This window comes from Antechinus flavipes, chromosome 3 (genome assembly GCF_016432865.1).
Source record: "Antechinus flavipes isolate AdamAnt ecotype Samford, QLD, Australia chromosome 3, AdamAnt_v2, whole genome shotgun sequence".
Taxonomy (NCBI): domain Eukaryota; kingdom Metazoa; phylum Chordata; class Mammalia; order Dasyuromorphia; family Dasyuridae; genus Antechinus; species Antechinus flavipes.
The window spans coordinates 249,190,329-249,211,041 of NC_067400.1; the positions used below are offsets into that span (position 1 = coordinate 249,190,329).

Here is a 20,713-nt window from a genome sequence, read left to right on the forward strand (position 1 = left end):
TTGAAGATAACAAGGAAAATATCAGATTACTAATTATATAGGTTTGGGGTTTTTTGGGGGGAAGCAATTAAGGCTAAGTGGCTTGTCCAGGGTCATACAGCTAATTAAGTATCAAGTGTCTGAAGCTAAATTTGAACCCAGGTTCTCCTGACTCAAAGGAATGATACTCTTTCTACTGCACTACCTAGCTTCCCTTCATATCTGTAGCTTGTCAAGCCTGCATTAGTCTTGCAAACATTAGAGAATCTCTTATTTGGATATCTAGGTTCTTTGTTATTTTTCTTCCATGAAAGGTTTTAAGCTTTCACTACTTGTTCCATGCCAAAGCAAATTTCTTACTTTTTCAGCATTCAAATTCATCTATTCCAATCTATTTTATAAAAATGATTGTTTTATATCAGAAATACATATATCTAGGCAGTCATAAATATATAAACATATAGAATTTAAACTCCTTTTATAGCCTGACCTTTGTCACCCAAAGCAAGGTAAGATTTATTTTACATATATATATATATATATATATATATATATATATATATGTTTTTTTTTTTTTCCTGATTGGGGTTAAGTGACTTGTCCTGAGACACACAGCTAGGAAGTGTTGTGTCTGAGGCCAGATTTGAACTCAGGTCCTCTTGACTTCAGGGCTGGTGCTCTATTCACTGCACCATCTAGCTGCCCCCCACATTTTATATTTTACATTATATTTATGTTAAAAGGGAAATGGGAAAGTGAGGAACAAAACTTGATGAACTCCAACTTCTTAACTGTCTATTAAGGAGAAGTGAGTTGACATGCTATTTTGGAAAGGAAAATATGGAATACATAGGCATTTCCAAACAGAAGGAAATTATTTGGAGAGAATAGTTTACTGAATAAAGTTGAGAACAAGGCCAAATATCAAATGGATTATTTTTTGTCCCTAATCCCACCTTTCTACTTATTTCCCGTTTTGTTGTGTGTATGTCTGTCAGAGATGGAGAGAGAGAGATGAATAATTCACTTTTTTAAATTCTCAATTTCAGTATCTTAAATTCCCTATATCTCTTGCATCTTTCTCTTTTCCTCAACTCACCACCAACTTCATTCAGGCCTTCATCATCTCTCAGTTATACCAATTTAACAGCTTCCTAAATGTCCTTTGCTTCCAGTCTCTGTCTCCTCCAATATACCCTTCACCACATGCCACATTTATTTTCCTAAAGCACAAGTCTTATTTTCTTGCTCAAGAGACCTTCAGTGACTTCCTATGACTGCTAGAATAATAATACAAGCCTTAGCCAGGCATTCAAAGGCCTCTACTTTTTATAGTGATTTCATATTATTCCCCTTTTTTCTTTGTTTTGATTCAGTCATAGTTTTAATACTTGTTTGCCATACTCAGAATCCATGCCTTTGTAAAAGTTGTCTCCATGCTAGGGATGTATTACTTTATCTTGAAATTCTTACTTTCCTACTGCATTCTAGGTAGGTCATCTCCTCTCAGAAATATTTCTAATCTCCCTCCCCCCTTTGGTTAGCACCCTTTTTCTTTTCAGATATTTATTATATTTATATATATATGTCATATGCCCTCAAAAAAAAGTAAGATCCTTAAAGACAGCTTTTGTTTTTGTCCTCATATCTCCAGAACCTAGCAGTGTCTTGCACATATTAGATACTTAGTAATTTTTTGTTGAACTGAATCAGATGCAATCTTTTCTGTGGCAAGTAGTTTGAATACTTAACCCATTAAAAGCCAAGTAAGAAAAAGGTTAATTCTTGTTCATTAACTACAATTTAAATGTTTAATTAGAGCTTTTCTAGTAAATATGATATGTAGTATTTTATTTCTTCCATTCATCAACTAATATTTGGAATCTCATTCCAGAAAAATATGATTGAGAGGGACTTCACCCATTATGAAACCGACAAAAGAAATCCCCAGAAGAGGGAACTCTGCATCTTTTCTGTGGCAAGTTTTAGAGAGTTACATTGAGCATTGAGAAGTGATTTGCCCAGGGTCATTCAACTATTGTCTCAGAAGTGAGATCTGAGACAAGGTTTTCCCAGCTCCAGTCAGTTTTCTTTTCATTCAACTTGGATCTTTTTTCCTTCTCAATTAATACAAGATGTTTGAGGGAAACAGAAAGTTGGTAGTCAAAATAGTCCTATTCAAAAAGTTCTTAAATGAATATTTGGGACTGAGATGTTCTTTGTATAATTCAGCTTTTAGTGTAAAGTCCTCTGGCAGCAATAAAGAACATTTGATTCACTTCACTAATAGGTATGTCTTTTAAAGCTGGAACAGCTTTTTCTTGAGATTTCTTCTGTGACTGATTTTTGGTATAGTTATCTGCAAAAAAAAATAAATAAATAAATAGAAAACATTGCTTAAATCTAATGTTCTTGTTCAATCAGTATCTGTGAGGTGGAGACCTCTAGAGGACTGCAGGGTTACTAGAAGAAGTCTAATAATGAATGCAGGCACCAAACACTGTCATTTTGGTCTTTATTTTGCACCAATTAGATATGTAATGTGACTCACTGGAAAAAATGTATAAGCAAATATAACTTATATAGACTGGGTAAATGTCACATTAGCTATAGCCATTTCTTTTTCAAATGTATTATAGTAAAATTGTATTTTAATTATTATTATAATCATAAGCATATTATATCTATTATAATACAAATTAATTTAGAAGTGTTATCAAATCATGTAGTCTTTTTATCATTATATATTTTTCTAATTAATATACATTAGTATTACAATTTCCATCATAAGTGATCTGAAAATGTTTTTTGAAATTAAAAGTTCTCGTACTTTAAAAAAGTGGAGAATCAGTGATCTAAATCAGTTTCTGATATTAATCAAGAGCAACAATATAGTTCAATAGGCAAAAGGAACACAATTTATCTCATTGCAAATCATTAAGATGATAATACAGTATTTTACATATTTAGCAATAAAGTCTTAAAATTTACTTTAAAAAACCCTAAAACATGGAGATAAAAATTTAAAAGGCATTACATTAATACATTAATTAATAATACATTAGTTCTCCTATATCTAGTTTGCAAGAAAAATTGACATTTTGCAAGTATAGGAATGATTTTTTTTAAGTCAGTTTTTCCCTCATGAAAAAGCACACTTCTCACAAGAGCAGAAATGCATCTAAATGCTATGCTTACTGAAGTTAATAGCCCCCAAATTTTGAGTTTGTTATTATTTATGCAAATCTTTCTAAATAATTTTGTCTTGTAGTCATTAAAATTATGGGAGATAAGGAACATGCCTTGGGAGGTTTATCATGGAAGACATTTTACTACTAAAATTCAAATTCTTCTTTAAGAATTTTTTTTAACATCTTTAAGAATGTTATTTTTAAAAGTACATATTTTCATAGAGCAGCTAAATGGTGCAATGGATAGAGTACTTGACCTGGAGTTAGGAAGACTCATTTTCATGAGTTCAAATCTAAATGCACAGCCAATTATTAGCTATGTGACCCTAAATAAGTCACTTTACCCTGTTCGCCTCAGTTTCCTCATCTGTAAAATAAATGTTGGTGAAAGCAAACCATTCCAGGGTCTTTGCCAAGAAAACCTCAAACGGAGTGACAAAGAGTTAGACGTGACTGGAAATGACTAAACAACAACAAACAAAATATATTCTTATGAGAAAGAATGATAATCAACACTCTCCAAACAAAAGCAGGAAACCTATATTTTTCCAAACAAATTCCTAAATGTGGATGAAACTGTTTTTAGATTTGGTGTAATATAAGCAGAAAAAATACTGGAATTAGAGTTAATAGACTGGGGTTTGAGATTCAATACTGTAATGTAATTGAAGAACTATGGTGAAGAGATTAGTTCCCAGAAGTCAGGGATGCGAACAAATAGTTAAAGTTGCCAAAGACTGAATTTAGGCTTGATTTGAAGAAAAACTCACAAATAATTAAAGTAGATTGGGCTTCCTCCAGAAGCATGAAATCTCTATTAAAATTATTGATTAGATGACCACTTGGATATTTTGAAGTGGAGATCAAGTATGGTTTAGACTACATGCACACTAATGTCTCTATCAAATCTAAGACTCCATGTTAATTTAACAACTTTTAGCCTCAGTTTCCTCATCTAGAATAGTGGAATGATAAAATGTGTCATATTTGTTCATGAAGTTTCTTCATTTTCTTCCTTCAAGAGCAAGTGAAAAAATGATATAACACTATAAAATGATATAACACTATTAAAACATAAAGATAGATATGATTATTGTTATTAGAACAAAATTATAAGAATATGACACAGTATTACTGTCATAAAATATGAAATCAATCATCTTCAATAATATAATAGCTTATACTAAAATCAAGCTGTAATAATAGCCACTATTTGTACTGTGATTTAAGATCTGCAAAATACTGTATATACTTTATCTCACTTGATTCTCACAACCATCTTGTGAGGTAGGTACTGTTATTATTATTTCCATTTTACAAATGAAGAAATTGAAGCTGAAAGAGGTTAAAAGACTCATTCAAGAGTCACATAGCTAAGCATGTGAGGAGGGAAATAAACTCAGTTCTTCCTGACTCCAGGTCCAGAACTCTTAGGTAACATACTGCCAAAGTGCCTAATTATATTAATATTTTTCATTTTTTGCTAAACTTTATGATGATCTGATCTAATCATTATATAAATTTAAATTTACCTGTGACTGTATGAATAGAGTCCAGTGGAGAAGTATTCACCATATTAATTCCAAATAATAATATGTAAGTAATTACTAAAGTAATAAGGAGGTAGACTGGCAAAGCAACTGCCCAATACCTGTAGAACAGAATATTAAAGTAAATAATACATATGTTTAAAAATTATAATTCTTAAAGTACCAAAAGCCACCTTTGTTGGCCCCTGGCATCTGGGTAAAATTTTCATGCTTTGCTAGTATTTAATATTATTAAAAAAAATAATTTTTGGATTTTTAACCAAAATACATAACCCCTTACAATGACAGTAAAATTAACTTTACTTTTTACTAAGGGTATATTTTCAACTTACTTTTGAGGCCAATATGTTAGTCCTATGGAGTTTAACCAAGTCTCAGGAATAAATGCCCACACGAGATAGAGTACTGTATAAAAAGAAAAAATATTAAAACTATCATAAACAAGGCACATATTCTATCTTAATGTCTTACTCAAGATCTTTACCAGGAAATCTGCTTTTATCATGACAGCTAAAAATAATCTTTCCATCTTCTGATAGGAAAGAAAGAAGACTTTGTATTGGATAGACCTTTGTCTTCTTGGTACTTTTATCAAAAGGACTTGAATTAAAGTTATTTATGCATATGTATTTTCCTCCACTAGTTATTAGCTTCAGGGACAAAATGTTATTCATCTTGGTATAACCCACTAAGAACAAGAGTTGGATAATCAGACTATCTCTGTAACATCAATTTGGCAGCTATATATAAGAAATACAAGTATGCAGGTAAGTGGCTAGTGGCAGTAAGGGCCCAACTCAAGTGTAACAAATTTCTAGTGGGGTTAGGTAATCTCTGAGGACACAACTTGATTAGAATGCTCCAAATAGCTGAAGGACAAGGTCAAGGGTTAGCCAGATCTAAAAGAATTTATAAAGCTTGTCCTAATGTTGAAACTAATATTGATCTCTGATGTACTAATTAGGTGAAGATTATGTGAATTCATCTGAGTATGTAACTGATGAGTCAAGCAAAGTATCATATGACAAAGACTCAACTCCAATGTGTTGAGGACATTTACTTATTCATGGTAACATGGGACTAAATGAGTCAAGACTCTACAGATGTTAGTTCAGATACTCCAAAACTATAGGTAAAGAGAACCAGGGACAAATTCCTCCTGCCTGGAAAAGTAATGAGACAATGGAAAGGGATGTAAGCTGGACTGATAAATGAACCTCACCATCAGAAGAAAGACAAGATAGAGTATTTCGTCTGTTAAAACAATGGAAGAGATCACCAAATATGTGCCATGTGTACCAAACAAAAGAATGTAACTTTAGGAATAGAGAAGTTGAGAACTATAGGATTATCTTTAGAAAAAGGAAATGGGGGCAACAAAAGAGGTCACCACAGTCCCACAAAACAATAATCACAACTCTTAGCCTTTCCTCATGTATTTTCTTCCGCCTTACACAAATGGGATATGAGAATCTAGCTTTTCAGCCATAGGTGAACCTGCAGCTGAGCATTGCCCCTTAGGGGAGACAGCAAGAAATCAGCCAGCATTACTTCCAACTGCCCCAAAAGGACATCTTGATTCACCAGAAGACTCCAACTTCCTGGTATTATAGGCTTATCTAGCCTGGGGTGAGAAGACTCCCAACCTTTCTCTGGCCCCATGTCATATTCTGCTTTGCATGTCTTCTGGGGGAAGGCTGCTATCTGTGCCGGCACAAGGCAACTTCCACATCTTGCTGCCACCAGCCTGATTTTCCATTAGGAATGCGGAGAAACTTTGGTGCAATCAATAAACAAATATTTATTAGGCACTAGACATTATGCTAAAAACTGGTGGTACAAAGGGGGGGGGGGGAAGGCCCTGCTATCAAGGAGTTCACAATTTAAAAGGAGACAACAAATCAACAAATATATACAAACAAGTTATATACAGGATAAACAGGAAATAATTAAGAGAAGCACTCTACTCTAGACTTAAGAGGGGTTTTATTAGTTGGGATTTAAATGCATCTAGGGCAGCCAGCAGGTGAAGATAGAGAGGGATCAGCATGAGGGAAACTGGAGAAAATGCCTGGAGAAAAGAGATGGAGTGTCTTGTTTGAGGGCCAGCAAGGAGGCCCCTGTTACTGGATGAAAGAGCATGTGGCTGGGATTAAGGTGTAGGAACACTGGAAGAAGGGAAGGCTGGAGGTTACAAAAGGATCTGAAAGACGAACAGAGAATCTTGTATTTGATTCTTGAGGTGATTCAGAGTCACAGAGTGGTGGGGGTGACAAGTTGAATGCTTTAGGAAAATCACTTTGATGGATGATGGTCTGGAATAAGGAGAGACCTGAGGCAGGCTAACTCACCAGCAGGCTACAAAGAGCAGAAGAGGATGAAAGAAGCAAACAAGGATTTTTTTCAGGCTGGGGGAAACATGGGAGCACTATAGGTAGTATAGACAGTGTTGAGACAGAGATTAAAAGTGACAATCTGTCTGAAGAGAAAAGAAGCAGGGGATTACTTGAGCAAATAGAGCAGTTATCTTAGATAAAGAGTAAGGTCATTTCATCATGTGAGACAGAGGCAAAGGAAAAGGCAGTGCCAGAATGCATAATGAGTGATGAAATAAAGAGGAGAGAATAGGGAACTCTGGACAAATGGCTTCAATTTTTCTGAAGATATGAGGCAAGATTCTCACCTGAGAGGATGGAGGAAGAGGGAACCTTGGATGGTTTGAGAAGACATGAAAAGGTTTAGAAAAGGTGGGAGTAATAAGTGACATGATAATCATGAGGTAAGGACTCAAGAGAGGAGGACAGTGTAGTGCTGGATTGGTTCACGAAAGAGTCAAGATAAGGAGAGGAGAAAGTGGCTAGCGCAGGGAAGATGGTCTAAAAGACTAGAAATCAGAGTCTGGAAAAAGACTAGAATTTTGTCAAGGAAAGCAGAGGGAGAGATGAAAAGCCAAGAGATCACATTAAAAATTTAAAGAATTTTAAAACATAAAGCAGTACATTTGTGGATAATGGCAAGATCAAAGGAATGACCATCTTTGTGTGTGAGGTGAGGTGTCTGAAGTGAGGTGAAGGAATAGCTCATAAGAAGTAAAAAGCTTGAGTAACTGAATGGGAGGGAGAGTCAATGTTGAAGTCCTCTAGGATGAGGGCAGGAGTTGGGAAGAAGAGAAAAACTGTGAGCCAGGAAGGAAGAACAGTGACCTAAAGTGAGGAAAGATATAAAGACAACAGCTACTAGGATTTTGATTAAAATGAACCTCAAAGGAGAGGTTACTGCATGAAAAAAGGAATGGAGACTATATGGAGGTGGTGATTAACCACCTCATGAAGAGGTATCTGGTACTAGAAAGGATGGTTAGGGAGGCTGGTCCATCAGAGGGAAGTAAAGTTTGAACAGACAGAAGAAGTGAGAGAGAAAAAGATTTAGGATGAAGGGAAGTTTGTTGCCTATGGAACAAGTATTCCAGAGAATACAATGGAAGGGCTGGATGGCATCTGGTTGAAACTTTGGGTGGAAGGGTGGAGAAGGATGGCAATAAGGAATCAGAAAGTAAGGGGAAGGAATGAAGTTTAGATGATGACCTATAGGAGTTCAGAATCATTGGGATGTGAAAGGTGTACCAGGTGTGAAAGTGTTCCTCTCTGAATGAAAGGTGTCACTCAACTTCCTAAATGAAGTATTGCAGGAGCCAAATGTAATACCAGATGTTTACTAACTGACTACAATCAAGAGTACTAAGTTCATATCCTGGTTTTCATTACCCATGTGATCTTGGGAAAGTCATTTATTTTCTCTGGACCACTTCTGAATGAATGTTTTTAAATGCATAAAATAAAATACAAAGGATGAAAAAAAAAATCCTAGTAGTTGGGGTTCATGAACTACCTTCTGGGCTGTATGTACAAAGATCTACCTACACCATTTACTTCAGATGCAAATTGCCATAAACTGCTCTAGTGGGTTGAGGATGGAAAAGAAGGGATATTTCTTCTATTCCCCTTGCTACACTCTGAAAGAAGAAAAACAGAATTTTGCACTGGTCTATTATCTCACTTTGTTTTTGGATAAAAGAAGATCTTTGGTTTTCTAAAAATTTTCATCTCCTTGAGTTGAACCAAATATATCTCTACTCCTTCTGTTTTTGTCCCCTTGCATTTTTAATTTCCTTCTCAGGTTATTTTTACCTTATTTCTAAGTCTGATTTTTTTTGCGCAGCAAAATAACTATATGGATATTTATACATACATTGTGTTTAACATATACTTTAACATATTTAACATGTATTGATCTACCTGCCATTTAGGGGAAGGGGTGGGAGGAGAGAAAAAGTTGGAACAGAAGGTTTTGCAAGGGTCAGTGCTGGAAAAATTGCATATATCTCGTAAATAAAAAGCTATAATAAAAAAAATTCATCTCCCTGAATTTTAATCATCCAGAGCTCCCAGTTTTCCATTTATCAGATCCTTTCAAGGAAGTTCATTCTTAATACAAAATATCCTTCCAATTTCTCTACTTCAGATCATTAAAGTTGCAACTCACCAAATTATTAGAGATTTCCTACATTAATTATATCTTATAACTAAAACTTCTGAAAGCCATAAAGCATTTTACTTTTAATTATATTCCAGTGAGATAGTCAACCAAAATCATAATCATCTAAAAGTTCATAAGAATTGCATTTCTTTGGAATGGGACATTTAGGGAATTCCACAGGTAAGTCACAGAGCCCACCCATGAGCAGCAATCAATACTGTGGAACTGTTCAAACTGCAAACTTTCATTTATAGGCCAGAGGTTTTTATGACCCCAAATTTCAAAAGCAAATTTCTAGAGTTAGGGTTTGCTTTGCAAAATTTACATTTTTCTGAAAAGGTCTTCAATTTGCCTTTTGTAAATATTATTATCATTAGGTCCAGATATGATTTCATCAATGCAAGGAACTCCCCATTTAGAAATTATCTATAATTTACTAATGCAGATCAGCAACTGGGGCTAATCTGAAGGTAAGTAACTTACCCACTTTTTTTTTCTCCCCTGAGGCAATTGGGGTTAAGTGACTTGCCCAGGGTCACACAGCTAGGAAGTGTTAAGTGTCTGAGGTCGCGTTTGAACTCAGGTTCCTCCAGATTTCAAGGCCGGTACTATGTCCATTGCGCCACCTAGTTGCCCCTGGTGGTATCATATTTTGATGCCTTAACTTACAGGTGTGTCAGAAGCTCACAGTATTGTAAAGAAAAAGCAGAGTTTAGCTCCATCACGTTACATTTCCTTATTCAGTCATACTTACTGAAACCACACTGGGAACTTAAGAAAAGAACGAAGCCATAAATCGCTCTTTCTGGCAATGGTGATGGTGAATTTTCAACCATAGTCTCTTTAGCTTTAGGGAACCTGTTGGAAGGAAACAGAAGACAGCTGATCACATACGATTAATCTCCTTTAGAGCTCTGCTATGAACTTCGATGTTCTGCTCTTTAGGGACTTTCTTTCCCTCGGACCCCACCCATGTATCCCTTTGCTCGGAGCACACACAACATAGATAAGCTCGTGCTTCGAGAGCTGACACCTCCGGGGTCCCGGGGGCGTCTCAGTGTCGCCCGGGGGGCGTCTCAGTGTCTCCCCGGGGCTCCATTTCCTTCCGGGGCCCGGGTGAGGAGGGAGCTTTGTCCCAGACTGGGGGGATGCTGCTGAGGAGGAAGGAGAGATGACAACGTATCAGGGGCACCTCTTCTCTCCTAAAGTCATTAACATCGTGACGCACCAGTTTTCCTTCGTGCCAGCTTCAGAACCGCTAGGCCGAACTTATGTGCGCAGGTGCCACCGCGGGAGCCTGGGAGGCCGGCCAGGGGGGGCTCACTACCTAGAGCTTTTCTACGCGACGCGCCGGGACTCTCGGGCGGGGTGGATTGCGGCAGGGGGGGCGGGAAGAAAGGGGGGAGAAGTCAGAGCGGGCCTGGGAGGAGCCAGGCGCGCCTGCGCACTTCCCACGTGACTCCTCGGCGTCTTCCTCTCTTCACTGCTCTCCCTCCCCTGCTCCGGGCTCAGTGACGTGGTGCTGACGGCTGCCTTCGGACCGAGACCTGCTTCTGAACCTGGACGCGAATTAAAGCTCGTCCGTGGCGGATTCGGTGAGTGTGTATGTGTGTGCGTCTGTGAATGTCTGGATGTGTCCGTCCACAGGCGCGACCAAACGACCCTCCCCTCTGCCTGCTTGTGGCCTTGCCGCAACGAATGTTGTCTCACTTGGGTGTTTGCACACACACCCTTCGTGTATGTATAGGTGCCCCTCCTGCCTGCACGTATGTAGCCCGTCGGTCTTTCCCTTCCTCATATAAGTCTTTGTGTGTGGCTTAGGTGATCTTTCTACCTGCATTTTCCATGATCTTGCCCATCATTTGTGCACCCCTATTTGTGTGTGCAAATGCAAGTGTTCCTCTACCACTTGTTATTGTGGAGAGGCCGTTATGTCCAGGCTAGTCTGTCCGCTGGAGTAATAATGCTTGACAGGAAATTAAACCTTCTTCAAGACAGGGCATCCATTTCCATCCTGAGCTCCTTGCTCCTCCTCTCTCCTTCCAGCCACCTCAGCTTATTTTGAGCATTTTCCTCTTCCCCCAGGTGGGTATTGAGAAAGATGTGGAGTTGGGAGACTTGGCTGATTGTGTCTAATAATATGTGGGTGGGACATGGGAAATCAGATGGATGTGATGAAAATGGGATAGAGAGCTAAGGATACGAGACAGGGCCTGCTCATTTAACTTGTGATCAAAAACTTGTGCTTTTAAAAGCACATCAGTCTTCATAACTGTGAAATCAGAAGAAGTATAACCTCTTTGAGGATGGGAACTGTTATTGTTTTCTTTTTTTTCTTTATATCCCATATGTTATTTTTTTTTCTTTGTATCCCATATATATGGCTTAGAATCCTTAGCATTATCCCCAAACAGCCCAAAGTAAAGAGTTCAAATCTTGCTTCTTTTTTACACTAGCTACATGGGAATGAACAAATTCTTTAATTAATTAATACAAGTAAGTAATTAATACAAGAGAACTTGTATAACTTCTCTAAGATTTTAAGTGACAGACCAATTACCATTTATCAGTAAAAGGAGCAAACCCTACATTCATTAGTTAACAAATCTAAAGACAAAAAATCTCCAGTGACCCATGCATAGTAGGTGGTCGATAAGTACTGTACTTTTTGAATTGAAGGAAAGAAAAGTTCAAGTCAATATGAGAACAGTGTATATTCTTTTCCATAGTAAGCTAGTAGATGACAGAAAAGCTTATGCAAAATTAATAACCCAATATTTAAAGGCTATGTGATTTTATCATTATGGATAATCTTGTCTTAACTAACTAGTAGATGACTAAGAGAAGCAGTAGCCAAAAAAAAATTACCTTCCCTGGCAACCAAATGGTGAGCCATTCAGAACTTTAATAGATTGACATTTCAGGGGGAAATAGACCCTTTTCCCCTCTTACTTTTTCAGCTTTGTAACATCTAATAGAGGAGGCTCTTTACCGACAGAGTCTTTCTGAATCTTAGGTCCAATCCATGCTTTGATGGAGTGCTGGTGTATGACATAAGTGAAAGAAACCTCAGTTAATCAGTAATTATTTTTTGAAGGTGCCTGTGCTAGGTGCAGGAGATAGACACAATGAGATAATCCCTGCCTTCAAAGAGCTTACATTCTAATTGGGAAAGAAAACGTTTTTGGTCTTTTTTTTTTTTTTTAACACATTTAAAGAACATTTAATAAATGAGATAAACCTTAGAGATGAGAAAAGTATTAGTTTTTAGTAGACCTCATGAATTAAAGAGGCACTTCCACTAAATAGAAAACAAGGAATTCAAGAGGATGAGCAGATTTCTAATGTGGGAGATAACCTGTACAAAGCCACAGGGAAAGAACATACATATATTGGTGGTGAACCAGTAGGCCAGTATAGCTGGCTTTCCCCTCCCAACTCCCAATCTGAAACATTCCCCTTTCAATTAACTTGGTCTACCCAGTTTATGTTTTGTAGGTGCCTATTAATTTACATTGTTGTTTCCTTCATTAGAAAGTTCATCTCTTAAAGTCAAAGCTTATTTTTTTTTTTCTTTTATCTCCAGTACTTAACATAGTTTTTGGCACACAATAAATAATAAATATTTGTTGATTTTTAACTGTAGAGTTTGTAGAGGGGAGTAATAAAAATAAGGTTAGACACAGAATAAGAATAAAAATAGAATAAGGTTAAAAAGAGGCTTAGATTACTTTTTTTTAGCTTTATAGCCTTTTCCAGTTCCTTTTGACGCTAGTGTATTCCTATTGTTATTTATTTCTGTTTATTTTGTATAATGCATGTTTGTGATTTAGATTTAAGGCATGGTTCCTTATAAAGAAATCTAGCTCATGAACCCCAAAATATGCCTTAATCCAAGTCACTGTGACTCACTTTGATTGGCCAACAAAAGATCCCAGTCCCAGCCAGCTAGGTCTTTGTTTTGGTCTGGATTGCCTCCGGGTGAACGTAAATTGTTCTTTTGGTCTGAAACCCTCTGGACTTTCTGCTTCCAAGATTGATTTTTTTTTTTTTTAAAGTAGGTTAGAAAATACCTTTCTTTGCTGATTTTCTTTCTTTTAGTCTAGAAGGGTTACTTTTTTGCCATTTCTTCAGAGATCATAATTCTTCATAATGTTTAGTGTCTTCTGTTTATGTGCAGCTTCAGATCTTGATTTGGAATTTTTGTACCAGGGCCAGGTTCCATATTCTTAATCTCTCTTGAATTAGGCAATTTATAAATTCCCTCTTTGAATTTGTTAATCTTTACTTGAGCTATTACTTGTTTTTTTCATCATCTTGATTTCTTCTTGTATTCTTCCCATTCTCTCTCCCAGAGAGCTGTTGTTATAACAATTAAAAAAAAGAGGAAGAAAAAAAAGTTCAGTAAAACTGATTAGCACAAAAAAAGCTGAGCCTAAATGTAATATTTCATACTTATGGACCTCTACAAAGGAGTAGGGGGAGTTTTAAATTCTTTTATGGACCAAACTTGTTTATAATTTATCATGATTCTTTCAGTTGTTGATGATCTTTCCATTTATGTTATAGTAGTCATTGTGTATGTTGTTTTCCTTGCAGTGCTTACTCACTCATTCATATGAGTCATTACATGCTTTTATTTTATTATTGATTTATTTTTTCACTTTCAGTTTTTCTTAAAGTAATGGAAGAGACTAACCTTTTACCAAGTACTCTGTAGACTGGCTGATGAAGCCAGGAAAAGATTTTTATTCATGATCTTGCAAGAATGGGTGTCTGGAAGCAGGCCTTAAAGCACTAAAGCATACCTTTTTGTACCCTGTCCAAAATGCAAGCCCCTCCCTTGATTTTCAATGGGCTGTGTACTACAGAAGTTACAGCCTCTGCTAATTTCTCTTCATTTGAGTATGAGTCCCTTCTGCTGATTATATCTAATATCCTTTGGTGTTCACCTTATTTGGTCTTAGTTCCCCTAAGTGACTATATTGGCAGTCCCTCTCTTAGTTACAATTCCCATTCCCCATATTTCTGGCGACCCTAGCCCTTATTTTCTTTTTCCTTATTTGGGTGTGTATATCTTCTGCATCTATTAATAGCATGTTTCTTATTCTAATTTATGATCTCCCTCTATGTTTCCTTTGTTCCACCTCAGCCTAAATTTTAGGTTTCATTTCTTAGGTTTTTTTTTTTTTTTTTACAAAATTGTGGAAACCAAATCTTCATCCAATTCTCACAGTAATATTCTAGCACTTTAATGTAATTGACATATTGAGCCTTTCTTTTTGTCTTTTAGCTTGTTGGGCTACATGACTATATTGAGGTTGGGGTGTTGGACCCCAAAATTAATATTGGGATTTTAGACTGGTGTCTTGGGATATCTCAAAAGAATTTGTAGGCTTAGATCTTCTCCTAATCAAGAGGTAGAGATTTTATTACAATGAAAAGAGCAAGCTAAATCCATAAGGATTTTTAGCAAGGGGCCTAAGAGGCCATTAAGGGAAAGATACCATTAAGGCATGGCAAATGGGGGATTAAGCCATTGGTTGGCTTGTTAACCCCCCAAAAAGGCATTAGGTTCCTAATAAGCATTTGTAGGGATTAGTTAGGTTATATTGTATGTGCAGGTGTTTTATAGGGAAATTATATGGAAGGGATTGAATTAGGTATCATAACTTGGTTTTTTGATTGGAAACTGTAACTATGGGATTATGATGATTTTGTCCTATCAAAAACAAAAGGCCTATTTAAGGCCTAGGTATTCTGATCAATGCTTCTCCCTGCTTCCTTCTGGGAATAGCTGAGCTTTCAGATTGTATACAGTAATTCAGGTTCTCTTTTTCAATTCCCACCTAGCTACCCAGGACCTCCTCATCTAATAAGTAATGAAGTTTCTGGATTAAAGGATATGAACCTTTTTTTAATCCCTTCCAGTAATTTTCAAATACCTTTCTAGGATAATTGTACAAATTCACAGCTCTTTCAACAGTGCTTTAGTGTTTTCTGACTTTCTACAGACTTTCTGAAATGGACTATTCCTTGCTTTTGTTAACTTTGCAAATTTGCTGAATATTAGGATGAAGGTTATTTTGATTTGCATTTCTTTTTTTTATATAACTTTTTATTGACAGAACATATGCATGGGTAATTTTTTACAACATTATCCCTTGCATTCACTTCTGTTCTGACTTTTCCCTTCCCTCCCTCCACCCTCTCCCCAGGTGGCAGGCAGTCTTATGTTAAATATGTTATCCTAGATGCAATATATGTGTGCAGAACCATACAGTTCTCTTGTTGCACAAGAAGAGTTAGATTCAAAAGATAAAAATAACCTGGGAAGAAAAACAAAAATGCAAGTAGTCCACATTCATTTCCCAGTGTTCCTTCTCTGGGTGTAGCTGATTTTGTCCATCATTGAGCAGTTGGAACTGAGTTAAATCTTTTCTTTGTCGAATCAGAATACATCCTCATATAGTATTGTTGAAGTATATAATGATCTCCTGGTTCTGCTTATTTCACTCAGCATCAGTTCATATAAGTCCAAGCCTCTCTGTATTCATTCTGCTGGTCATTTCTTACAGAACAATAATATTCCATAACTTTCATATACCACAATTTATCCAACCATTCTCCAATTGATGGGCATCCATTCATTTTCCAGGTTCTGGCCACTACAAAAAGGGCTGCCACAAACATTTTGGCACCTACAGGTCCCTTTCCCTTCTTTGTGATCTCTTTGGGATATAAGCCCAGTAGTAATACTGCTGGATCAAAGGATATGCACAGTATGATAACTTTTTGGGCATAATTTCAGATGATTTGTATTTCTTTTAATAGTAATTATGATCTAGTACTCTTTTTCATCTTGATTGGAATATATATGGAATATCTGGGATCCTCTATAACTTTTCATATTGTCATTTAACTGGAAGCCCAGAGCAGAGAATTAAGACTTGGGCTTCTTCTCCTAGAGCCAGTATTTTTTCCAACTCTAATACCCTCCACCCACCTCAGGTACTCTGTAAAAAATCTGTGATTGTCTTAATTGTGATGAAGATAAAATTCACTTTCAGAACTTTTATTCATTTTACTGATTTGAAGTTTGAATTTGTTTTTGATGGCCTTTAGGATCATGTACAATGGAGACTTCCATAACTGAAGCAGATTTAATTGGCAGCAGCTACGTTCGCATTACTAAACTTTGCTGTGAACAGGTAAGCATTTTAAAAAAAAAATCAAATGCATTTTAAAGGTTTGTATTCAGAAGTAATGTGAGGGAAGGACTGATTTTTTAATGCCATCTGTGTTTTTTGAAAAGAACTGAAAAGAAAAAGTTTCTGCCTCAAAAAATCAGGAATATTAGATGATAGGATCTAAAAAATGAAGAGAATAGGAATAGCTAGAATTTATATAATCCTTCAAGGTTTGTGAAGCACTTTACCTATATTATTCACAGAAATCTTTTAAGGTAGGTGCTATTATTATTACCATTTTACTGGGGGGCAATCTGAGGTTGAAAGAAGTTAAATGACTTTTCCTGGATCACAAGGCTATTTAATGTGCATGGGGAGATTGGAACCCAGGTCTTCCTGATTCTGATTTCAGCATTTTGTTTACCTCATTATTGGCGACTGTGTGTATATTGAGAGAAGAAATTTAAAAGCAACTTCATGTAGAAGAGAAATTATATTCATATGGCAAATGATTATAAATTTTTTTTTCCTTATATCTGCCAGTTATTAAAATAATTGGTCCTCTCTGATTAGAAGGGATTAAGTGATAGAAGTAATAAAATAAAAAAATAGAAAAGAGAGAGGAAGAAAGGACAAGTAATATATACTACTTACTAGCTCCTTTTCTTGACTTTCCCCAACTATTAGTAAGCCCCCCCCCCTTTTCTATATACTTGCATATACATATTACCTCTTTTAGTAGAATTGTATATTACTTGATGGCCATAACTGTCATTTTTATCTTTTTATCTTCAGTGCCAACCTTGTCACATTGTAAGCCCTTAGTAAATTCTTGTTTATTGATCAGTACTTACCTTTGATTCATAATATTAATTGGAAACTATATATTCAAGCAATATTTCCAATTATTTCTTCTTGAAACATAAGAGCTCCTGAACACTCTTATTTAACATTTCTCAATATGGAATTTAGATCTCTGAAGATTTACTTCAGTAATTAAAGGAACTATCTTTGTTGGGTGGATACTTAATTTTCTGTTTCATATTGCAACTGTGTGATTTGTGGGATGATCTCTGAAGTGTGATATAACTTTCTAGTCATTTTTTAGGTAAAAATCTGGTTTTAATCTTCTTCAAACTTAGGCTAAATCTCAGATCACAAATATCTTTTGGCTGATAGAAAGCCAGAGTTTGTGCTGCGTTAGCGTTATCTTTGAAAACTCTGGACCACTCTTGTGACACAGTGAAACATCAGAGTATGATTTCAGTAGAAGAGCACTGACTATAAAATAGATCTTTGTTTTGTTAAAAAAAAAAAAAAAAAAGTAATGAAATGAGGAATTCCAGCTTAAGACGGATGCTCCACCTTCTCTAATAAAGTAATCTAAAGTTCACATGAGACCCTCCCCATCCTCTCCCCCCCCCAATACACACACACACACACACACACACACACACACACACACACACACAATGAGAAACTCCAGTGATTCTTTCATCCCAGAAATGCACTAAAATTCAGCCAGAAGCCCATGGGCAATGGGAATGGGGGACACTAGCAAATCCAGAAAAGGCAAACAAGCTGGTAGCTTCCCAGAATAACCAGAGCTTGGTCATAGAAACATGTAGTCTGCATGACTTTTTGCTCTACAAGCAGGGAGACAAGTGGGGTCACTCATAGCCTTCTGGCCTGAGGGTCTTGAAAGTCTAGTGCTAAGAACATCCAAGGTCTGGGGTCAAGAGGGGGACAAGTCTAGTCTTGTAAAGTACATGTCAGCACAGTAACCCGAGGGACCCAGGATAAGACTAAGAAGCCTCAATGAGCTTGCGCAGAAGTGCAGCAGGGTAAGAACCTTGATCCTGGCACAAAGGCCTAAATCAGGAGCCAAAGCTGGCGTGATAAGTAATCCAAAGAAGCTAATATAAAACTAATATTTAAAAAAATTATTATAGATCTGGAGATGCCCTAAAATCTAGATTTATAATCATGAATAACTTAGCTGGCAAAACTCAGTATAATCCCATAAGGAAACTTTAGTGGATGAGATCAGAAGTTGGCAAACTTTTTTTATAAAGTACTGGATAGTAAATATTTTTGGCTTTGTGGGCTAATAGGCAAAATTGAAAGTATTCTACAAGTATTTATATAACAAGAAAACAAATTTGCAAAAAAATTTTATTGATGAAATTCAAAATATAACAGTATGTTTATAGTTTGTTTTGTAATACCTGTCAACTAATGAGAAGAGTTCAATTATGTTTTTGGTGGGGTGACATTTCACTTAATTGGGATTCAAAATCATTCCCTGCCATTATTGATTGCAAATGTTTTATCTGTTAATGCTAATTTATAATGATATTTTACATGTTTCATCTTTGAAAATGTCTTTCCATACAGAAGAGTACTGCCAAATGTTGATATCAGTTTATGAACATATAATATTTAACATATTTGTCTCATGGAAGACAATTTATATAATTCTGTTTGATTCTTGATACTTGCCTTTTAGTAAGTCATTATATTGTAAAATAATCGTGAAGGTTGGTAAAAGTTCTTCAACTGCACATTTAAATAGACATTTGGAAATTTCTTTTGTAACTGTATCAAGTTTTAGAAAAAGGCTACTGGAACTGTAGTTTGAGCTCAGGATATATATACATATATATATATATATATATATATATATATATATATATATATATATATATATATATGTGTGTGTGTGTGTGTGTGTGTGTGTGTGTGTGTGTGTGTATATTTACTGCTAATTTGTATAGGAATGGAGACCTTATCTCTAATTTTTGACAGTAAGGGAAGTGTATGGCATTACTTGTGATTAATTAATGTTGTTTAATTGACTTGTTTATAAGTTTTGTATATGAGTGCTCTTTTACCTTGTAATTTTAGGTTGAATTCATTAAGAAACATTATCAAGTCTGCAACAAAAATTAATTTCCAAAGCCATTCAGTGTTTGATATTAATGGTTGAAGGTGGTTCTTCTTGTTCAGAAAAACTTCAGTTTCAGTCCTGAGTTCAAAAAATTATAATACATTTTTTTTCTTTTTTTTAACATAATGAGTGTATACTCATTATATAATGAATGTAATGAAAAAATTTTGTGGTATAGTAATACAGGTAACACTTGAAATAACATCAAATTATAACTGCATCACAACAATTTGTGAGCTGAATTCCTGTAAGAAGCAATGAGAGTACCACATAGGATCTTTGTTAAAATTACTTTACTCTGTTGTATTGTTGTACTGTTTGTACCTTGATATATAATTCAATAAGCATGACTGTTGTAATAAAATTGTTTAAACTGTTTTCAACTCACTAGCCCACTCAAAAATGTTTTGACTCATAGACCATAATTTTGCTAACTTCTCGAATAGAAGACTTTGTTCCCAGACGTCTTTGATGAAAACATTTCTGATGATGAGCAGGAACTTTGAAATATAAACTTGTATCCAGAGAAACCTAGAAAATTAAATTTATTTAAGCAGTCACAGGGTGGTATGATGGCATTGTAGTAACATTCTGAAGAGAGAAGAAACAAGTGTCAGAGTTTTTTTACAGCTTTAATTTCTTCATAAGGAGCTGAGGGAGTAAAATGAGAAAAATGGAGATCCTCAATGTGGATTGGCTTTGTTCTAAGAGTTTAAAAAGAAGATAATATTGGAAAAGAAAAGCAAAAGAGACTTCCAAATTTAAAAAAAACAAAGGATTAGAATCTGATGGGGGTACCAGTAATTGGGGAATAGCTGAATAAATTGTATGTGAATTTAATGAAATATTGTTTCATAAGAAATGGTTAAAGAGATAATAGCTTTTGGAACTATGCTCAAACACTGTTATCAAACTGTGCATACCCTTTGATCTAGCAATGTTACTACTGTGCTTATGTCCCAAAGAGATTTTAAAGGGAAAGGGACCTGTATGTGCAAGAATGGTTGTGGCAGCCCTCTTTGTAGTGGCCAGAAACTGGAAACTGAGTGGATGCCCATCCATTGGAGAAAGGCTGAATAAATTGTGGTATATGAAAATTATGGAATATTATTGTTCTGTAAGAAATGACCAACAGGATGATTTCAAAAAGGTCTGGAGAGACTTACATGAACTGATGCTGAGTGAAATGAGCAGGACCAGGAGATTATTATATACTTCAACAACAATACTGTATGATTATCAATTCTGATGGACGTGGCCATCTTCAACAATGAAATGAACCAAATCAGTTCCAATGAAGCAGTAATGAACTGAACC

General features: G+C 35.8%; 2 protein-coding genes across 5 annotated transcripts in view; one reads left to right on the forward strand and one right to left on the reverse strand.

The window, feature by feature from the left end:
• Positions 1-1,761: 1,761 nt before the first annotated feature.
• Positions 1,762-10,671, reverse strand: PIGP (phosphatidylinositol glycan anchor biosynthesis class P). 2 transcript variants are annotated; one of them, XM_051984859.1, is made up of 5 exons: positions 10,485-10,671; positions 10,011-10,114; positions 5,053-5,125; positions 4,703-4,821; positions 1,762-2,338 (listed from the first exon to the last, which is right to left on the reverse strand). In XM_051984859.1, the coding sequence occupies exons 2-5, from the start codon at positions 10,090-10,092 to the stop codon at positions 2,208-2,210; spliced, it is 405 nt and encodes a 134-aa protein (XP_051840819.1). In that variant the 5' UTR covers positions 10,093-10,114; positions 10,485-10,671; the 3' UTR covers positions 1,762-2,207. The 2 variants fall into 2 exon arrangements, with proteins under 2 accessions (XP_051840819.1, XP_051840820.1); XM_051984860.1 differs by lacking the exon at positions 10,485-10,671 and adding an exon at positions 10,290-10,458.
• A 91-nt stretch (positions 10,672-10,762) lies between these two features.
• The window catches only part of TTC3 (tetratricopeptide repeat domain 3), a 165,134-nt gene continuing 155,183 nt past the window's right edge, over positions 10,763-20,713 (forward strand). For 2 of the 3 annotated variants that reach the window (XM_051984857.1, XM_051984856.1), the window contains exons 1-2: positions 10,763-10,851; positions 16,382-16,467. In XM_051984857.1, coding sequence (XP_051840817.1) covers positions 16,393-16,467 — 75 coding nt within the window. In that variant the 5' untranslated portion in view covers positions 10,763-10,851; positions 16,382-16,392. The remainder of the gene's footprint in view (positions 10,852-16,381; positions 16,468-20,713) is intronic. The other variant, XM_051984858.1, reaches the window with a different exon arrangement.